This window comes from Gopherus evgoodei, chromosome 7 (genome assembly GCF_007399415.2).
Source record: "Gopherus evgoodei ecotype Sinaloan lineage chromosome 7, rGopEvg1_v1.p, whole genome shotgun sequence".
NCBI classification, from domain to species: domain Eukaryota; kingdom Metazoa; phylum Chordata; order Testudines; family Testudinidae; genus Gopherus; species Gopherus evgoodei.
The window spans coordinates 94,070,323-94,091,609 of NC_044328.1; the positions used below are offsets into that span (position 1 = coordinate 94,070,323).

Consider the following 21,287-nt stretch of genomic DNA (forward strand, 5'->3'; position numbering starts at 1 on the left):
CTTGTAAATGAAATCCCCATGAAGAGTTAAAGTCCTCAATTTTATATTATATTTGGGGCAATAAGATCCTTAGACTTACAACATCCTTTTACAGACCAGTGGTGATCACCCCAAATTTAAGGAGACAGTATTGGGCAGCATAATTACAGGCCTTTACATGCAATGAAGGTAGCAACAGAGGCAGGAGAAAGAAGCTTTAAGGTGGTAGTGAAAGACAATTTTCTTACCAGAACACCCAAGTCTTTTTCGAAAAGACTCCCACTCTGCAGTCCCCCTTGTCCTATTTTTTACCTCATGTATGAAGTGAGAGCCAGCTCTGGACCCTCCAATCTAACAAAAAATTAGATCAAGTCCAAGCTTCTCTCCAGGAGAAACAGAGCTCTTTTTACAAAAGGAAGGAAAAGTGGGCTTGAAAAGAATGCAGCAGCCAATTAAAGGGAAGAAAATGAAGAACCCAGAAACGATGCAAAAGACTTTCAGTATAGATACGGTACCTATATAGGATTATATTTAATCAAAACATTGTATGTCAAACCTCCAAAAATGACAGACTTCAAGATCATTTAGAGACTGAAAAAGTGATAGACAGCAGCTCCCATTGAGCACTGGTTCCTTATTTGGCATAGGACAGCTCACTCGTCCATATGCAACAAGCCTTGTGGATGGGTGGTGAGAGGAAGCAACAGATGTCGAATCCTGACTTTAGTAAGGCTTTTGATAATGCCTCACATGACCCTCTCACAAACAAACTAGGGAAATACAGGCTAGACCAATTTACCATAAGATGGGTGTACAACTGGCTGGAAAACCACACTCAAGAGTAGTTATCAATGGCTCACAATTGAGCTGGAAAGGCATATTGAGTAGGGTCTCACAGAGATGTGTCCTGCATCCAGTTCTATTCAATATCTTCATCAGTGATTTAGAGAATGGCATAGAGAGTACATCTATAAAGTTTGTGAACAATACCAAGCTGGGAGGGGTTGCAAGTGCTTTGGAAGACAGGACTGAAATTCAAAAAGATCTTGACAAATTAAGAAATGGTCTGAATAGGGGCGGCTCTAGCTTTTTTGCTGCGCCAAGCACGGCAGTCAGGCAGCCTTCAGCGATGTTATGTGTGGGAGGTCCGCAAGTCCCGCGGATTCGGCGTACCTGCCACCGAATTGCTGCCAAATCCACAGGACCAGGGACCTCCCGCAGGCAGGTCGTCAAAGGCGGTCTGACTGCCGCCCTCGCAGGGATCGGCAGGGCAGCCCCCGCAGCTTGCTCCCCTAGGCATGCGCTTAGAGAACTGGTGCGTGAAGCTGCCGCTGGGTCAGAATTAAATAAGATGAAATTCAGTGAGGACAAATGCAACGTACTACACTTAGGAAAGAATAATCAATTGCACAAATACAAAGTGGGAAATGACTGCCTAAGAAGGAGTGCTACAGAAAAGAATCTGGGGGCGTTAGTGGATCACAAACGAAATATGAGTCAACAATGTAATACTAGTGCAAAAAGAGCAAACATCGTTCTGGGATGTATTAGCACAAGTGTTGTAAATAAGTAATTCTTCAACTTTACTTAGCACTGATAAGGCCTCAACTGGAGTATGGTGTCCAGTTCTGGGCACCACACTTTGGGAAAGATGAAGACTTGTTGGAGAAAGGCCAGAGAACAACAAAAATGATTACAGGTCTAGAAAACATGACCTACGAGGAAAGATTGAAGAAACTGGGCATTAGTCTAGAGAAGAGAAGACTGAGGAGGGATACAACAACAGTCTTCAAGTACGTAAAAAAAGTTATAAAGAGGAAGGTGAAATAATTCTCCATAGCCACTGAGGACAGAACAAGAAGTAATGGGCTTAAAATTGCAGCAAGGAAGGTTTAGGTTAGACTAGGGGCAGGCAACCTATGGCACGGGTGACGAAGGCGGCACGCGAGCTGATTTTCAGTGGCACTCACATTGCCCAGGTCCTGGCCACTGGCCTGGCGGGCTCTGCATTTTAAATTTAATTTTAAATGAAGCTTCTTAAACATTTTAAAAACCTTATTTCCTTTACATACAACAATAGTTTAGTTATATATTATAGACTTAGAAAAAAAAGAGACTTTCTAAAACATTAAAATGTATTACTGGCAAGCAAAACCTTAAATTAGAGTGAATAAATGAAGACTTGGCACACCACTTCTGAAAGGTTGCCGACCCCTGGGTTAGACATAAGGAAAAACTTCCTAACTGTAATGGTAGTTACGCTGGAACAAAATATCTAGGAAGGTTATGGAATCTCTGTCATTGGAGAACTTTAAGAACAGATTAGACAAACATCTGTCAGGGTTGGGCTAGATAATACTAAGTCCTGCCTCAGTGCAGAGGACTGGACTAGATGACCTATCAAGGTCCCTGACAGTTCTGTGTTTCTATGAATATCAACTAAAAGAAAATAATTATAAAATTACTCTTCCAGTGGATAAGGACACCCTCATGTTTAAAAAAAGGATGTACTAAACAATTGTGGGAAAGCATGTGAAATGTAAAAGTACCTTTCCCCATATTTGGCGGGAATGTCCAAGAGCACAGGGAATCTGAGGAAAGATTTCATAATAAAAATCTACCCAAAATGAAATTACCAGTGGATCCACAGGTAGGGCTTCTGGGCTCCCAGATTTAATATACATATTGTCATTGCATAATACAAATGTTCTTCTCACACCTTCTGGCAGCATCAAGAAATGCTCTGGGAGAATTTTGGAAGGGCGGGGACCCTGATGATAATTTGAAACTCAGAAGGCTATTGAGTATTTTTAAAATGGAAAAGCTGATGATCTCATACAGGGACAGCAGTTTTCCAGATGTATAATTTCTAGAAATGAAAAGATGATGATAAATGAAAAAAAAAAATCAAAGGGATCTGAGAAATTTAGGAATTTTTTCTTAATGTAAAATGCTTTAAGCCTTTAGCCTCTATTGTAAAAATATATGGCACTAATAGAAATGACATCCCTGCAAGACAAACGCGCAACACTGGCCTTTAAAACATGACAAAATCCCAAAGTGAGGCTAGGATACAACACAAGGCAGAACAGAAAGCTGGAAATGATGTATAAACAATATTCTATAACCTCAATTCAATACTGAGGTCAGTGATTTACAGTAACAGTAAACAGCAACAAGATTATGTGGAATGCAGGGAGGTGTCCTGAGCCTCCCACTGGAAGAGGATGGACAGGGCCTACTCTGCCTCCACAGTCAGGTCCATGTCTTCCGCCTTCTGGCCCTGCAGAGGCACCTTTATGGTTTAAGTAGTCTGGGGTGGAGTGCACTAGCACACGCCTACCTCTGCCACCTTTAATATAACTGGCAGCTCTTCTATCTTCACCTAGAGAGATCTCCCAAACACCTATCCAAGCTGCTGGTCTTTTACCAGGACTTCCTCAGGATATGGAAGCTAGTCTCAGCAACCAGGTCCCTGGCAGCCACTGAGGCAGAAGAACCTCCTTGCAGAGCTCTGCTACTCAACCCCGATCTAGGTGTGCAGTTGGCAATTCCTCTAGCATTTTCTCAGAAGGATGTGCGCCAGAGGCTGGTCGTAGCTGGTACCCCAGGATTGGGGAATGCCTGCATAACTGGGGGGACTGGGAGTACCCCATGGTGCTTGACCAGCGCATGGGGCTTTCTATCCCTCGCGCCCCCACCCCATGTGCTCCAGGAGGCCCTAATGCTCGCCTCTTGCATTTTCCTTGAGTGGGTCCTGCGGGAGGGTGCTCCCTGCCTGCCTCTCACCTCTAGCCCTCAGGACCTTTTCAGGCCCCTGTCCCACAAGCCTCCCTGTCCGTCTGCTATGTTCCTCCACCTCTGAACTGTGCCCAGAAATAGCTGTATGTGCTCATGCTCCACACCCTTCATTTCCTCATCCACGTGTCTTGCCCCAACATCAAGTGGTGGAACCTCCTGCCAACCAAGCAGGGTGAAGAACCCCGATGGGCTAGTTCCTCCCTCGTCTCACGGCTGTTGGGGACATTAGTCCGTGGCTCCTTCATGCCCATGCTCATGGCGCCATGAAGGATCCTCCCCTGCTTTACACTACCACAGACATGGCCACTTATAACACATTTTAAAATCATCCCACCTATTATCTGTGGGTCCTTAGAAACATTTGTCACCTACCATATCAACCGTACACACTTACATATGGTACTGCATAATCACTGTATTATACTGTACTTCATCAATTAGTATTGATGGGGCAGTACTGGTGGATATAGGGCCTGAATATCCCAAGGTCTTCATGTCCAGCTGACTCATAAATCAGGCATTTCCAGAATGCAGTCAAAACAAACAAGGACATAAACTAAAATCATGGGTTTATTTTTTTTTATTTTTTTGGAAGAAACACTCCAAAGGCTTCCTACAGTCTCGTTCCTCAATGAGCCCAACCACAACATTTGAATCCATCAAAAGAAGGCTTTTCCAGTTAGCATTTTCCTCCTATCTACAAAGAAGGAATGGCTTCTAATGTTGTTTAGATCTGGCTATTCAAACCACCTCCCTCTCAGAGAGTGTGGGGGAATTGCCTAATTAAACACAGCTGGCCCCACCATACTTCCCTACCAGCTCTTACAGTTAGGGCATGCAGCTGTGATCTTTCCTCTACTCAGGGAGTAAATGGTATTAACACTTTTCCTGCCAACCCATGCACAGGGTCTGTTCACTCTGTTACAACTAAAAATCTGTATGCACAGAAGCTGCTTTTTAGGTAGAAATTCTGTCTACTCTGGGGATAACAGAAGCTCAGATGTAGCAGATGCCACGAAACATCGTTAAAAATGTATGTATTTTTAGCAACATTGAACAACTGCTCCTAGTCTGATGCCAAATTATAGCCTAAAATAAGTATTATGGTCAAGATATGAACTCCTGGAAATAAATGTTTTGTTGTATTCATGCCTGTGCTCTCTATTGTCCTATTTATTCCCTAATGATCTCTGACCTGCTAACATTTTGCACAAGACAGCCAACAAGTGGGCAATTTGGAGCAGCAACCATTCTAGGCTTATCTACTCCACCCTAGCTTGCCATGCAAAATTGGCAAAAGGTCTTTGGAAAGAAAACTGCTATGGCTTTTGAAAATCGTTACTTAGCTGTATAAGCAAGTAAAATCATGCATATACTTCCAACAGATCTAGGTGGAATTCCACAGGATGTAACTTCTATTGTGGCAATGGAGAGTGATTTTTCATTACTGTATTTTAAAGCTTTGCTGTTTCATAACTAAAAAACAAATCACATTCAGTTAGGTAGCACAGCACTCCTCCTCTTAAGGGAGAGTTCAGCCCCTTTGTTAGCAATTTTTTTTCTCCAAAAGTGTATCTCCTTCCATTTAAAATACAGAAAGAATGGAATTGTTACTTGTTTCATATAATTTTCTATTTCTGAGAACTGTGGCAATGACAAAATGAAATGAAAGTAGCTCTGAACACCATCTCTGAACACTCCTCTGTAAGATGCAGACTTTTGGGAACCTTGACTTCTCCAGTTAAGTGGCCTTGAAGCAACTTATGGGCAGTGGAATTTTGAAACCTCTCCAGAGATACTTGGATGAACAGAGTAGCTTATTGCTAGAGAAAGAGATCTACAGTGATGATGCAACTTATTTTTCAAATTACCTTTGGATATAAGATACCATGACATACCTGTGCACTAAGAGCAATAAACACATGATATTATTTGAGGGTAACTCAAAAAAGTTAATTAAACTGACACTGTACAGTGCATCAAAGCAATCAAATGCAATAACTAGAAGTGGGGGGAAGGGTTCTTTACAGTGAAGGGAATTTCACTTGTAAACCACAGAGTGTTACCTAGAGGTGCCCTAAAGCAATTTCTATCATATCAATTGCCCCAAAGCAATTCTAGTCCCACAGGTTCCCTCTTTTGTAGTTTCCAATTAAAAAACTTTTAAGAATGAAGTTCAGTATCCTTAAAGTTGTTTTCCCACCACCTGTTCACAAGTGTTAAAGCCTCATGTTCTATCAGGTGCTGTTCTTGAAAGTGAGATTGCATGCAGGAGCAACAAGGGGTTTACATGGAATGTCACAATGCCATGATGGCATCCTTTCATCTGCAAGAGACAGTGGCAATTGCAGCCTATGATGTAGATGGTTTGCAGTGTCTCATGTGACTGAACAGGCCAATATGAGATTTGCATGTTGTTTGGCAGTTATTGAAAATTGGCTGGGAGCTGCCTGCTTCCTGTGGGCTCTTTTCTCTTCAAGCTGTAGGAGCCAGCTTCTGTCACGGACTTTGATACCCTGATGGAGACGATTACGCCACTTGCCATAATCACATGCCAAGATTTCTCATTGTTCAGGATCAATTCCAAATTCCTTCAGATCTCGCTTGCGTGTCTTTTTATAGCGAAGCTTGGACGTCCTGTTGTTCTTGTTCCCTCTGATAGCTCCCTGTATAGCATGTCCTTGGGTATGAGTCTGTCTTCCAGCCTACTCAGACGGCCCAGCCAGTGCAGTTGTCTTTGCTTGAGCAGGGCCATCACAGCTGGCAAATTTGCCCTTTGAAGAACCTCTGTGTTAGTGACTTTATCTTGCCATTTGGTGTTGAGCATGAGGCGTAAACAAATGTAGGTGGAAACTGTTTAACCTTTTCTGCTGATGAGCACAAGTTGTCCGTCTTTCCCCACCATACATGAGAGTGTTGAGGACGCAAGCTTAGTACACTAGCATTTTGTTCTTGATGGTAAGCTTTGAGTTGTTCCATGCTCTTTTAGTTAGTCTGCTAGAGGTGGTGGAAGCCTTTCCAATGAGAACATTTAGTTCTTCATCTAGTGAGAGGTTGGTGGTCACTGCAGAACCTAAATAGCTGAACTTCTGGACTACTTCTAGCTGGTTGGCATTTAAGGTAACTGAAGGATCTTGTGGAACCCCCGGTCTTAATACAACCATTTTCTTGATGCTGATGGTGAGAGCAAATGCCTGACAGGCACTTGAAAGGTAGTCCATGAGTTCTTGTAATAGAGCTTCATTGTGGGTTATGAGGGCAGCAGCATCAGTGAATAGAAGTTCCCTGTTTAGCACCTTTTTGACTCTGGTCTTTGACTTAAGTCGGGACAGGTTGAAGAGTTTCCCCATCTGATCTTGTGTGGACATACGCTCCATCTTTCATGTCGCTAAACCCACAGTTCAAGAGTGCTGAGAAGATTCCAAAGAGCGTAGAGGCAAGAACACGTCCTTCCTTCCCTCCAGTTTTCATCTCAAAGCTATCCAATGTAGACCCGTCAAACAGGATAGTAGCTCTCATGTTGTTGTGGAATGAGCACATAAAACTTAACAGGCTTGATGGACATCCTGTCTTTTCCAGTATTGCAAACAGATCTGCTCTGCTGACTGTGTTGAATGCTTTGGTTAGGTCAGGGGACGGCAACCTTTCAGAAGTGGTGTGCCAAGTCTTCATTTATTTACTCAGATTTAAGGTTTCGTGTGCCAGTAATACATTTTAACGCTTTTAGACAGTCTCTTTCTATAAGTCTATAAGATATAGCTAAACTATTGTTGTATGTAAAGTAAATAAGGTTTTTAAAATGTTTAAGAAGCTTCATTTAAAATTAAATTTAAAATGCAGAGCCCCCCAGACCAGTGGCCAGAACCCGGGCAGTGCGAGTGCCACTGAAAATCAGCTCGAGTGCCGCCTTTGGCACGCCTGCCATAGGTTGCCTACCCCGAGTTAGGTCCACAAAGGCAATGTACAATGGTCAGTTTTGCTCTCTGCACTTTTCTTGGAGTCGACGCAGAGAAAATCATGTCTATAATTGATCTTCCAGCCCTCAATCTGCTTTTCCTGCTATGCTTAGTAGCAAGAAATCCCTATAGTCATTTCAGTCACCCTTTTCACTTTTTATACAAAGTGATGATGTTTGTGTCACACATTTCTTGTGGTACCTCACCCTCTTTCCAGCATTTAAGTAGCCGCTGATGAAGATATGGTAATAGGCTGTCTTTCCTGCACTTGAGGATTTCCTCTGGGATGCCATCTTTTCCAGGAGCCTTGACACTTGATAGCAAATCAATGGCCTTGCTTAGCTCTTCTACAATGGGCTCCACATCTAGCTCTGCCATGATCTGTAGAGTTAGTGTTTGGTCCAGTGATTTGCTGGTGATGTTTCTTTCTTGTCCGTATAGCTCTTAATAGTCTTCAACCCAATGATTTCACCGCTGTGCGATTTGAGAGGGGCAACCTTGTTGACAGTGGGACCTAGAGCTTTCTTCAGGTCGTCATACACGACTTTAAGGTTTCCTGTGTCTGAGGCTGTCTGTATCTCTTCGCAGAGCTTGATCTAGTAATGATTTGCACAGCATTTGCTTGCTCGTTGTATCTCGGTTTTTGCATGTCAAAGTCTCACTTTGGTGCTCTCTGTTGACTTTTTGTGTTCCAGATAGGCTGTGTTCTTAATGTTGATGAGAGGTAATAGTTCCGCTTCATTTTCTTCAAACCAGTCCTTTTTTTTGATGGTCTCTCTTTCCCCCAAATGTAACTAAAGCTGTTTTATAGATTGTTGTTGTTAAATCTTCCCAAAAATCCTGCGCCTGCTCTGGTAATGACTTCCCATACATGCTAAGTTCAAAAGCCTTCAAAAAACCAGCCTTCAAAAACCAGAGGAAATGCCAGGAATTTGTGGTGTTAATAGCATTGATTGTGACACTGACATCTCCTTGATTTATTAGCAAAGTGAAGATTACAGCCAAGAAACTACATAGAGCAAAACCTAGAAGCAAGCTCACACTCTGTGTTGGGGAATGTGCGAGTGTTATGCACCAAGGGTAGGTCTTTCCTCCTTATGATAACAAGGTCTAATTGGTGCCAATGGCCTGACTGTGGATGTCACCATGACACTTTGTGGCGATGTTTTTCTGTAAAATATGAATTGGTAATGCACATTTGGTGTTGGGGGTAGAATTCAAGAAGTAGTTGGCCATTCTCATTCATCTGGCCAAGAGTTGTTGTCTGCACCGACTCTTAACGTCACCAAGGAGGAAAAGTTGCTCAGTGGCTGGTATTCTTTAGACAACTTGATGCAAAGAGTCGTAAAATGTATCCTCCTCCTTGGGGCTAGATATGAGTGTTGCTGCATAGGCACTAATGATGTTCACAGAGCTGATTGGTTGTCTGAAGTTTAAGTGAGATGATACTCTCTGACTTCCCAATAAGTGTTTCAAGGACAGTGGTTTTCAAACCTTTTTTTCTGGTGATCCAGTTGAAGGAAATTGTTGAAGCCCATGACCCAATGGAGCTGGGGATGAGGAGTTTGGGCTGTGGGAAGGGCTGGGAATGAGGGGTTCAAGGTGTGAGGGGGCTCTGGGATGGGGCAGGGGTTTGGGATGCAGGAGGAGGTCAGAGCTCTAGGCTGGGGGTGTAGGCTCTGGGGATGAAAGGTTTGGGGCACAGGTTGGAGGTATGGGGTTACCTCAGGTGGGGGGTCAGCAGCAGTGTCAGAACAGGTAGGCACTAGCCTGCCTTTGCTGGGCAGCACCGCTGATGGGACTTTTAAACGGCCTGGTTGGAGGTGCTGACCATAGCCAGCGTGACCCAGTGCCTTACATTCCGCAACTGCAGTTAAAAAAAAAAAAAAAAAAAAAGACACTGTTCTAGGAGCTTTACCTACTTGTTTCTCACAGCGAAACTGACACTTTGCTGATGATTTTCCTTGCCACTTTTACATTGCCAAAAGAAGGTGTAATTGGCCTCTTGGACAGAACCAACATCTGCATGTGTTACACAATGCCATGGGTCTTGAAGAAGAACTCTAGTGCCAAGCAAGATCTATACGAAACTTGGCATTGTCTGTGCAAATATCCTATCCATAGATTCTGGATGACTCAGTGCAAGCTTGTAAGACTTGGCAGCCATGTGCCAACATAGAAGCTCATATGGGAAAAATCATACACACAGTTAAAAAACAAACAAACAAACAAAAGAAAAACCCATACACACCCAAAAGTTGCAACCTGTACTCCTACGCCACTGCACAATGCAAAATTTGTGCAGAATTAATGTTCTGCCCAGACTTTCATGTTTCCCTTGCAGAATTGGAGCTACATTAGGGGCTGCTGGACTCTGCAGAACCCAGCTCTCCAGCTTGCAGTGAGCAGAGCACTCAGCCTAGTTCTGCATGTTCTGGCTGCCCAGCTTTATCCTCATTCTCCTGGAGACAGGAGAGGACCCAGGAGACACAGCTCTGGTAAAGGATAAGAAAGGGCAGGGCCACCCCACACTGCATTCGCCGCTGGGACAGTAAAGAAGCTAGGGGGAGTAAAGGCTCTGTGAGGGATGTCTGAGCTCTGGGAGAAGTGGGGTGCAGGTGTCTGGTCTCTAGGGATGCCCCATAGCTGGGCTCCGTGGGGAATGGGGTGCAGGTGTCTGAACTCTGGGTGTGCCCCATACAGTCCCCTCCAGCACCTCCCAACTGAAATTGGCTTGTAGTAATGATATCTTTAACTCTACTCCTGGTGGGATCTTTTTTGTTGTTGTCTGTATTTCTGACATACTTGTTGACAGGTATTTTGAAATAAATTACAAAAATAATTGAAACGGGAAGGATTATATTGTGTTATTTTGACAAATAAAATATGCAGAACTTAAAATATTGTGCACATAATTTAATATTTTAGTGCAGAATTCGCCCAGGAGTAAACCTGAGTTGTTGTATAGTGCTGTGTTTCTAAGGACTTGCCATTGACAGGATACTTAAAAAAACCAAAACCAACACTATATTACCAACTCAACATTAAATTCAATAGCATTCTTTATCCTCTCAGTTGCCCAACCAACAATGCAGAAAGATCACTTAAATGTCTTTTGGAGAACACTCTCCTCTATTCTCTTCTGTACATGTTGTTTGGGATTTGTTTCATTTTTCCGCCCCCCATTGTCACCTCCATACTGACAGGGCAGCATGTGACTGGGGAGCAGCTGACAATTCCAGATGTCATCATTCGTGTGTGTTGCCTGGGTCCTTTTTTTCCTTCTCTTAAGTCTGTTTCCATAGCCCACCAAAAGAGCTGTATGTTAGACCTGAAGATAAATGGAAAAAAAACAAACAAACAAACAAACCACCAACCACAACTCAGGGCCTAATGATTAGACAGAAATACACCACCACATCAGACCTTTTAAACGTCATCCAAACTGGGTCATTGTTCTCTCCTTTTTCAAGGAACTTGAATCTTTGAAGATATTCTAAAAATAGAAATGTCTTTCTCCCCCAGTTCACTTTCTAGGCAGGAAAAGCCTGCAAAACCCTTCCCCTTATAAGAGGTCAATGAATTAAAGAGACACTTTAAATGCCTTTTGAAAAGAACCTCAAAAAAAAACAAACACACACACACACACACACACTCTAAGGTTTTTACAGTCAGACCTGGCGGATCCATATTTAGTATTGTACTAGAATATGAAGTGATACATGAAGGTGTCAGATTTACATGATTTGCAATGTTACAGCATATAATAGACAAACTGACTTGGATTTATTAATCCAAATAAAACAAATTACTGTTCCTATTCAACCGCCAGCATTGCAAACTGACTTGTATGAAATTGCAGTGGAAGCTGAAGCACCCAGTAGCTCATTAGAAGCTACACAATTCTCACAAAAAAGGTCCTGCTAGACTTTGAGGAGAATTCCTAACACTTCTACAAATAGCACCATGGCTGCCAATGTTTTTAAAGGGATAATAAGAATGTATATTCAGAAAGAACGAGGAGTACTTGTGGCACCTTAGAGGCTAAGAAATTTATTTGGGCATAAGCTTTTGTGGGCTAAAACCCACTTCATCAGATACATGCAGTGGAAAATACAGTAGGAAGATTATAGACACACACACACAGAGAAAATGAAAAAATGGGGGTTGCCTTACCAACACTAACGAGACTAATAAATTGAGGTGGAATTATCAGCAGGAAAAAAAACATTTTTGTAGTGATAATCAGGATGACCCATTTCAAACATTTGACAAGAAGATGTGAGTAACAGTATGGGAAAAATTAGCATGGGAAAAATAGTTTTTAAGCTTGCCACAAGCTCTTCTCATTTTTTTTGCTGATACAGATTGACAAGGCTACCACTCTGAAACCTGTCAAGAATGAATTCTGGCACTTGTCCAGCACCCTTTATCTACACATAGAGAGGAGGTTTATAGATGTTAATTAAGCCCAGAAGAAGTTGTGACTAAGTAATGTAGTTATACCCATTGTACAGATGGGGAAACAGAGACACAAAAGTGTCTTTCCAAGCAGCAAAGTCAATAATACAGCCAAGAACAGAATCTAGAAATTCTACTACTCAGTCACCGCTCTAAGCATCAGATTACATTACTGTAATTAGATTTGACTGTTAAACTCCAGTAATTTGAAGACAAAGAATTTTTTAAAAGATGTATGTATTAAAAGCATCTAATACAGAGGGTACAGGTTAACACAGTTACACAACGGTCTCAAGTGAAGAAATTATCTGTTGAAGTCAATAGCAAAATTCCCAATTGACTTTAATAGTGACAGGATTTCACTCATTTTTTAAATGCATGGGTGACAAAATTTATAACATCCACATATCAATATGTGGGGAAAAAAAGTTGATTCTATCATATCTACAACGACCAAAAGCCAGACAGAGTGAAACAATCATTTTCTAGAAGCTAATGGTTTATTCTGTCCTATAGTCTCTTCAATCATTAGTAAGGCAAAAATTTTGTCATGGATATTTTTAGTAAAAGTCACAGACAGGTCACGGCTTCCATGATTTTTTTTTTTTTTTTATTGCCTGTGACCCATCCGTGACTTTCACTAAAAATATTCATGATAAAATGGGGATCTGAGGGTCCCCACATTGCCTGCAGTGGGGCAGCTGCACAGGGGCTAGGAGCTCCAGGGTCCCCTACCACGGGTTGGATGTCGGAGCTCAAGGGTCCCCACTACCCTTGGCTTGGAGCTCTGTGGGCCACCAGGGGTACCCCACAGCTCCCTGCTTCTGTGGGCGGCAGGACCTTGCAGCTCTTGAACACTGCAGCCTGAAGTCATGAGGTCACTGGAAGTCACAGATTCCGTGACTTCCACAATCTCCGTGAGTAAATATCATAGCCTTGAGTATCATACTGATTGCTAATTGTAAAGATGTCAACTTTATTCATAATGACCAGTAACACGCCACACAGAACAATCACGCATTGACAAGGGAACAGCTATATGTTCTAACTGGCCCGTTTCCATACCTAACTGCTATGATTTCTATGCACATATACTGCTTTCTTTTTGCTTCTTACTTAAAACTCCTCCAATGGTGGGTCTGAGGGCTTATTTTTGGCTGAAAAGCCAGTATCACAGATCAGTCTTATTCATCTTCCGATTCTGAGTTACATATTCCTTCATTTGAGGGACTAAAATATTACCAAATAATGAGGGGAAAAACAGAACAGCATTGTACTTACTTATTAAAAAGATTCAGTCCAATCCTGTAATGGCGTTTTCTGATAACATCATTACTGAAGGCAGGCGAATCCCAGCTGTTCCGAGTTTCTTTATGGTACGTTTGTTTGCTTAAGGTTTGTTCCCTTAGGCTGTCTCTAGAAGAGGACTCAGAGCTGCAATTTATTGTATCGTTAGAATTGGAAGTGCTATTGATGCTGTCATTGTCACCATCAGAATAATCAGACTCTGATTTGCTTTGCCTGTTTGCAGTGCCATTAATTGCTAAGTGACTATCAATGGGCCTTGACTTGTGCCTAGCCTCCTGTTCTTCTCGGGATATAATCTTGGTAGGAATACCATGTGGGATATGTTTCGGGCTTCCTTGTTGACTAGTGATTCCCCGGTCATACGCATTTTGTCTCTTTAATGAGCCTCTTTCTGAGCGATCACTTAAGTCCACTGAACTATCACTAGGTGGTTCTATAGTTAGCAATGGCAGATGATCCATTCTCATCCTTTGCTCCTGGCACTCCAGCGAAGGGGTGCTCCTGCAGCTTGTATCAGTGTCTATCTTATCATCCTTGTGGGTCATGGACCAGTACTCTTGAGAAGAGTTCCTTGATCGAAGCCTTAAGTCAGATTCTGTGCTAGACGGTCTGTCCACTGATTGGGAAAGGGGAAGAGGTGGAGATAGCTCTTCCTCATCAATATATAATGTAACATCACTGTACGATGCAGTCATCTCATCAAGTTTCCTGTGATCCACATTATGGATTGCTGGCTTAATTTGACTACAACTATCCCTCTCCATTTCACGACTTCTGACTTGATCAGGAGTCTGGACTTCATCCGAATGTAAACTACGGCAATTTAGTGCATCATCGATTGATTCTGCAAGAGATTTGACCTGCCTTGAAAAAGCATCCTCCAGTTCTGTTATAGCATCAGCAAAATCAGTGGATGCTGCTGGAGATTTCATTGTGGCTGAATCTCCGAGGTCACCACATTCAGATTGGACAAGGGCTCCTATTTTTGACCCATCATTTGTAAGAGAAACTTGCTTCCCTTCAAAGTAGGAGCTATGGACTTTCTCAGGTCCTTCAAAGGAAAACTGCATTCTCATATTGGACAGCACAATGCGTCTTGACATACGATTTTCAGACATAGAACTTCTAAGCCGCTCAAAATTTTTGTTCATCTGATACTGGCGAAAAGCTGTTTGTATAGTACGAGCGGCATGTCTAGTTATGAGACGGCCCCCATATTTCCGTTCTAGCATTTCCACCTAGAAAGGAAATAAATAAATATTTTATAATGCAAGAACTCACTAAAAGTTACTAGCTGAAACCTGATGCTTAGATAGATCTCTATAAATACCACAGAAAATGATATATTTTAGTTATACATTTAAAGAACTTTCAAAAGACAATCAAATATTCAATGTGTAAAATAAAAACTCAAATCAACAGATCAGCTATATAATTTCATATAAAATTATTTGAGTGGTCTTTTAAAAAAAATTGGTCATAATAATGCCATTTCCAATTTATATAAATAAAAAGAATGTATATTTTTCTGAGAAGCCATTCCAGGTGTCTGGTTGCAGCTGTAGTGCGCTTAAAATACTTTCTTGCTCACCTTTTCTAGCCTGCAAATATTTCAAGCAATTTCAAGAAGTAATGAAACAGGAGCATATTTTAGTTAACCTGGCTTTTCAACAAGGCACTTACATTTTCTACCTCAATCTTCTCATCTGTAAAACTGAGATAATACTGACTTAGCTACTTCACAGAGATGCTGCAAGGATGTTGGTAAAATGTTCTGAAGATCAGAAATGTTTATTATTATGACCTGGTATTATCATAACTGATCAATTCCTATCAAATCTATTTACTATTATATCCATTAACAGTTAAACACACAAATTAATATATATGATTTTGTGTGGGAGAATATTCAGTTAACTAATCTCAAAACACTATGAATAATTCATGATTTTTGTTGTCTTTAAAAACTACTAATGTAAATTTAAAAGGAACAGTAAACCTAAAGCTGACATTTCATAAAATATATTTCCCAAGAGTGAGCAAGGACTGTTTTTCCTTAAAACATCCTAAGGCTGTTATCCTTTAGCCACATCCAGAAGATGACACCAACACATCAAGTATACCAGGATCAACTTTCTTTTTGTTGGGCCCATCGATTGAAAAGTATTGGGTGGGGAGAGAGAAAAATCACACGATTGCTCACAAGCCTTGTGGCTACGTTTTCTGATATCTTTCTACTATTTATCTTGCTTTCTGATACACCTTTGCCTATATTTACTAACATCTTAAATATTTTTCGTGACTGCAGTTAAAGCTTTCCAGAACAGTGATCCGCCATATGTTGTTATTGTTCTGAAAGGTTACTATCTTTTAGTATAGGTCTGCGAGGCCAAATGCATGCTTCATAATGTAACATCTGCAGCCCTGATTCTCCATTAAGATGGCACAAAAGGGGCAGATGAAATTAGACCCTGTGGAGTATCTGCAGTGCAAGAGTCCTCTTCAGCCAGTCTAGAGCTCTATACAGATCCTCTGTGCAGCCACTGGTGTAGGTGCGTACCAGGGCTGGCAAAAAGGCCCATAAAGGGCCATTCAGTGCATAGTTGGAGAAACCCTTGTGGCTGCTCTAACGTGCACTGCAGACTGGACATACCCCCAGCCAGACTCAGAATTTGGCTTAAAGCCACACTTACCCCACGACCCTGGGCTGCACCTCCTAGGCGCAGCTCAGAATGTGGCCCTCCATGTCTCAATGTGTTGATGTTCCCTGCCACCCAAAAGCTATGTCTGAATCTTTAAATAAATTGCAAACTAGTGTTCTTATTTTTGCCACTTACTACCAATACATGCTGCGAGCAGCTCACTTTCTCTTCTCTGTACAGCTTTGAATGCTTGTGTTTCACCAATCAACATACAGCTCAGTGAATCACTATCTATAAAATTGGTCGGTCAATGAAGCTTAGTATGTGCCAGAATCTGCCCTTGAACTTCATTCCTACAAATACCTTTATGACTTTAAAATGAGCTAACACATACTATTTAATTGATCTAGATCATTGTTAAATTGGAAAAACCTGTCTGTTCTATTACCAATAATACAATAATCTCTGGTGTATAAAGTTGTAACCCGGAAATATACTGTATAAATGCATATTCTTTTGAAGTGCACCTCTTCTATGGGGAGAGATAGCTTAGTGGTTTAAGCACTGGCCTGCTAAACCCTGGGTTGTGAGTTCAGTCCTTGAGGGGGCCACTTATGGATCTGAGGCAAAATCAGTACTTGGTCCTGCTAGTGAAGGCAAGGGCCTGGACTCAATGACCTTTCAGAGTCCCTTCCAGTTCTATGAGATAAGTATATCTCCATATATTTATATTTTTTAATATATTTTTGCAGTTTGCAGACTGTAATAAAAATGGCAAAGAGCTTAATTCTAGTCCCATCTAGAATATCTTACCTTTTAGATAATGTTTCTGTATTTTGTTTTTTTCAGCTGACCATGGCTGTTACAGCAACCATTAAAACAAACCAACATAGGACTTAGTGCATGGCTCACAGTAAACAAAATAGTGTATAGCAAGTATGATTTCTGTAGCAGAACCTACATGTGCTGGTGTATTGTTTATTACAAACCTGTCAATTAAAAAAACAAAAAACACATACTTACTTAAAGTTGTGAAACCAGTGGTTCAAAAAGGACACACTGGATAGAATGTGTAAGGTAACACATTCCAAATAAAGCTATTGTCAAGCTACCTCAAATGTGATTTTAAAATGTTTCATACGTTTAGAAAAGAAGTAGAAAGGCCTTTTTAGAGAGACATCCTGAAGTCCTTACACAACTTCTACTCAGGTCTTAGGGCATGGCTACACTTGCGAGTTAGAGCACATTAAAGCAGCCCAGTGCGACCTAAATCACGACACGTCCACACTGGCAAGGCATGTAGAGCGCTCTGACTCCACAGCTAGAGTGCTCCTGGTAATCCATGTTGGTCAGTGGAACAACATTTGATGCACCCCTGCCGGAGCACTGCGGCGCCAGTGTGGAGGCCCTGGTCTGTTAATGCACTCTGATCAGCCTCCAGAAGTGTCCCTCAATGCCTGTTCTAGCCACTCTGGTCATCACTTTGACCTTTACTGCCCTGCCTTCAAGTGACCAACCATCAGACCCGCCCTTTAAATTCTCTGGGAATTTTAAAAATCCCCTTCCTGTTTGTTCAGCCAAGCATGGAGTGCCCTCAGCAAATCTTTGCAGATGACCATGCCTCCACGCGCCAGGCGATCCCCAGTATGGAGCAATGGCAAGGTGCTGGACCTCATCAGTGTTTGGGGAAGGAAGCTTCTGAGCAGGATGCGATTAATGGCCCTGCAAACTTGCATCAACACAATTCCAACAGTTGACTTTCCCATTCCAAACTGGTTAGCGACCAATCAGTAGCTATCTGGAGTTGCCAGCTTCCAGACTGCAATAGCCACCTTCTTCTCCACCATCAGGGCAGCTCTCAATCTCGTGTCTTTGCGCCACAGGGTGGGGGCGAGCTCATCACACAGTCCCAAGAAAGTGGCTTTTCTCATCCGAAAGTTCTGCAGCCACTGCTAGTCATCCCAGACTTACATGACCCCACCACTTGTGCTTTTTTGCCCAAGCCCAAAAGTGGCATTCCACAGTGGTGAGCATGTCTGTGAACGCCACAAGCAATCTTGTGTTGTATGCATTACTCAAGTCCATATCATCGTCGCAGTCCTCACTGTCAGTTTAAATCTTAAGGAGTAACTTGACTGTCAAACGTGATGCCCTGGCAAGACCCATCAGCAAATTCCCAGACCGAAAGGGAAGACAGAGTGTGCAGCACAAAAAACGTTGAAAGATGGCACCAAATGTGGATAGAAGAACAGGGATTGCTGTGATGCGAAGCGATGCATCACGGGGCATTAGGACAGGCCCCAGAATTCCTTCTACCTCCTGCCCCCTTCCCACAAGCCACAGAGCCAAAATGGGAAGAGGTGCTCTGTGGGATAGTTGCCCATAATGCACTGCTCCCAATGCCACTGTAAGTGCTGCAAATGTGGCCACGCCACTGCGTTTGCAGCTGACAGTGTGGACAAACTGCTGCCCTTTCCTTACTGCACTCTCCGAAGGCTGGTTTAACTCAAAGCGCTCTACATCTGCATGCGTAGCCATGCCCTTAGTGAAGTCAAATGGAGTGTTGCCTGACTGAGAAAAAACTGAGTGAACAACTCAAGATTTGACACTTCGAATTTAAGTGTGACTATAGAAGAAACAAACAGTCTTTCTTTCTTTCACTAGCACCAAAGCCATTCCAAGTTTAAAATGACTAATTTTACTGAGGAAAAAATTGCATTATGTCACACTGTGAACAAGATATACGCCAAATGCATGAAATCATAACCAGTGGAAGAATTAAGTTTTCACTTTGGAAAAAATGTCATATTTGTTATTAACATAATTTTGGCAGTTGCCTCAGTGAGCCAAAGAAATAGTGGCATGGAGGTAGAGTGACCAGACAGCAGATGTGAAAAATCGGGATGAGGTGGAGGGTAATAGGCGCCTATATGAGAAAGAGACCCAAAAATCGGGAGTGTCCCTATAAAATCGGGACATCTGGTCACCCTAAGTGAAGGGGATGGAATTTTAATAATGTTCAACTATGCCGGCTTTGAACTAACTTGGATTCAGACAAATAAAAAAGTGTCATTTTCAGCAGCACACGTGACTTCCCTAAAGCTTTTTTTCCTGTTGGCAAACAGCCCCTTTTGCCTTATTCATAAATAAAGCAAGATAGCTTAAATACCTGCTTATCTTGTAGGTCTGAGGAGAGTTCATAGCTCTCAGAAAGTGATCTTGACCTTTTAATAGCTTCTTCCTCTGCTTGTTTTCGCAGTATTGATGTTGAGTGCTGAAGCTTAGGCCTCCGAGATCTTTGCTGCCCAGGGGAGACAGCATACAGCCCGTAAGCAGAATGGTCGTAACGGTCTGGGCTTATAGCCGAACTATGGGTTATAGGTCCTTGATGGTAAGTAGACGGGCTATCCAAAGATGTGCCAGTTTCACTACTTGGAGCTTCGCCTTCAACACTAGATGAACAAAGAAAGGGTGGGGGGGAAAAAGCCTTTAGTAAATATTATACACCAAAGATCTCAGCAGTTAACTATTAGTACAGCTCTAGTTAGCTTCAGATTATCTACATTTAATTCACTATCTGTTAAAATTCACCTGTAGTTAATCTACATAAACTTAGATCATAAATTTAGCATTTACTTAAACAGATTTCTATTTTTGCTGCGGAGGTCTTGAGGCAGCAAAAGTGAGATTTCCTGTTTAATTTTATGTAACAATTTTTAGTACTGTTCTGAACAACTCACTTGACCATTTATAGGCAAAAAGAAACAAACAATTCCAAAAGGAGCTTCTTCCATTCATTTCTACTTCAGTCCACTGCAAAACCACAAACGTATATTTATAGTTTTGTCATGTAGGACAAAATATAAGAAATAAATGTCACATTATTTTCCCCCTTACCCAAAGTAAATTTGAGATTTTCTGTGGTCTGTGAGGTATAATGTATTCACAGAAATTAAACGTGGGGGAAAATATCTATGAGGGTAATCTAATCTCTTTGCCAGTGCAGGATTATTCTCACACTATATTTTGTAGAATTTTGTCCAATCCGGATTTAAAATATCCCAAGAGATGGGGTTTTCTAGCTCACAAAAAGGACCATAACTTCATGTGTGGAATACACATTAGAACAACTTGAGACCTCTCAAACAAATATTCAGTTTTCATACAAATAATATTAATGCTAAAGAACCAGGGGAAGAGAAATTCAGGAAATATGACACACAACCAGAATTTTTTCTAAACTGAATCTTGTTCAAAGTTTACCTTGAGGTACCATTTATTCTTTCATGGCATATTGCATTAGTTTTTTCATTTATGTTAGAAAACTCTTACAGTACAAGATGCCATATTTCTTTTTCATACAGCTCAAATCAAACATTGACAGATTCCATGTTTATGTATCCTGCTTACACACAATGTTGATAGGAAATGGATTTTCATTAACATTGGTTTTCAAAAGACTCAGCAACACTCCCTTCCCCACATGCACACAAAAACAAACAAAAAAAACCCACACACTTTCTCTACCTACCTTTTATTTTAAGAGCAGATACACCAGGACTCTCTAGAAATAAAACTCCACATGCCCTCACCCTGGTTTACATTCTCATGTATTACTTTCATACAGCTCATACACACTCAAACATAAAAAAGCTTTTCTGTTCTCTCTTAGAAATGAAATGTTATGGTCCCTGTTAGACACACACCACAGCAGTCCCTTCAGCAGTTCAAAGTACAGAGGGATTTCTGAAAGAACATTCTCCAGTGGATTGCAGCGCCAGAAAAGATCAAGGTTAACACTGTCAAACCTCTTCTGGCTTGAGCAGTGTGTACTTGTGTAAATGGAGAAAAAAAGGCTCTTAGATTTCTCAAAATATTTCTACAAACATTTAAAATTGAAAGCAATTCTTCTTTCCTTGCCTCATCAAAATGTGACTCTCCCAAAATAGTTGTTTTCAGACATGCAAACTGGAAAGATTTCAGTCTCTACACAAGTCATTTTTTCCGAAAAGGAAGCTGACAGGAAACTAAATCCCTTTCCCTTAAAATACAGCTGGGTTTCAATTTAAAAAAAATGATTAATTATCCCAAGTTTAGTAACTGACATTGAAAATATGAAGCCACCCATAAAAAACAAAAA

The 21,287-nt window shown here is 41.5% G+C and overlaps 1 protein-coding gene across 3 annotated transcripts in view; it reads right to left on the bottom strand.

Moving 5' to 3' along the window:
- Positions 1-21,287, bottom strand: part of IQSEC1 (IQ motif and Sec7 domain 1) — a 710,112-nt gene that overhangs the window by 67,347 nt on the left and 621,478 nt on the right. For all 3 annotated transcript variants that reach the window (XM_030568827.1, XM_030568826.1, XM_030568829.1), the window contains exons 4-5: positions 19,317-19,599; positions 13,479-14,743 (exon numbers count right to left, since the gene is read on the bottom strand). In XM_030568827.1, the coding sequence (XP_030424687.1) occupies positions 13,479-14,743; positions 19,317-19,599 (1,548 nt within the window). The remainder of the gene's footprint in view (positions 1-13,478; positions 14,744-19,316; positions 19,600-21,287) is intronic.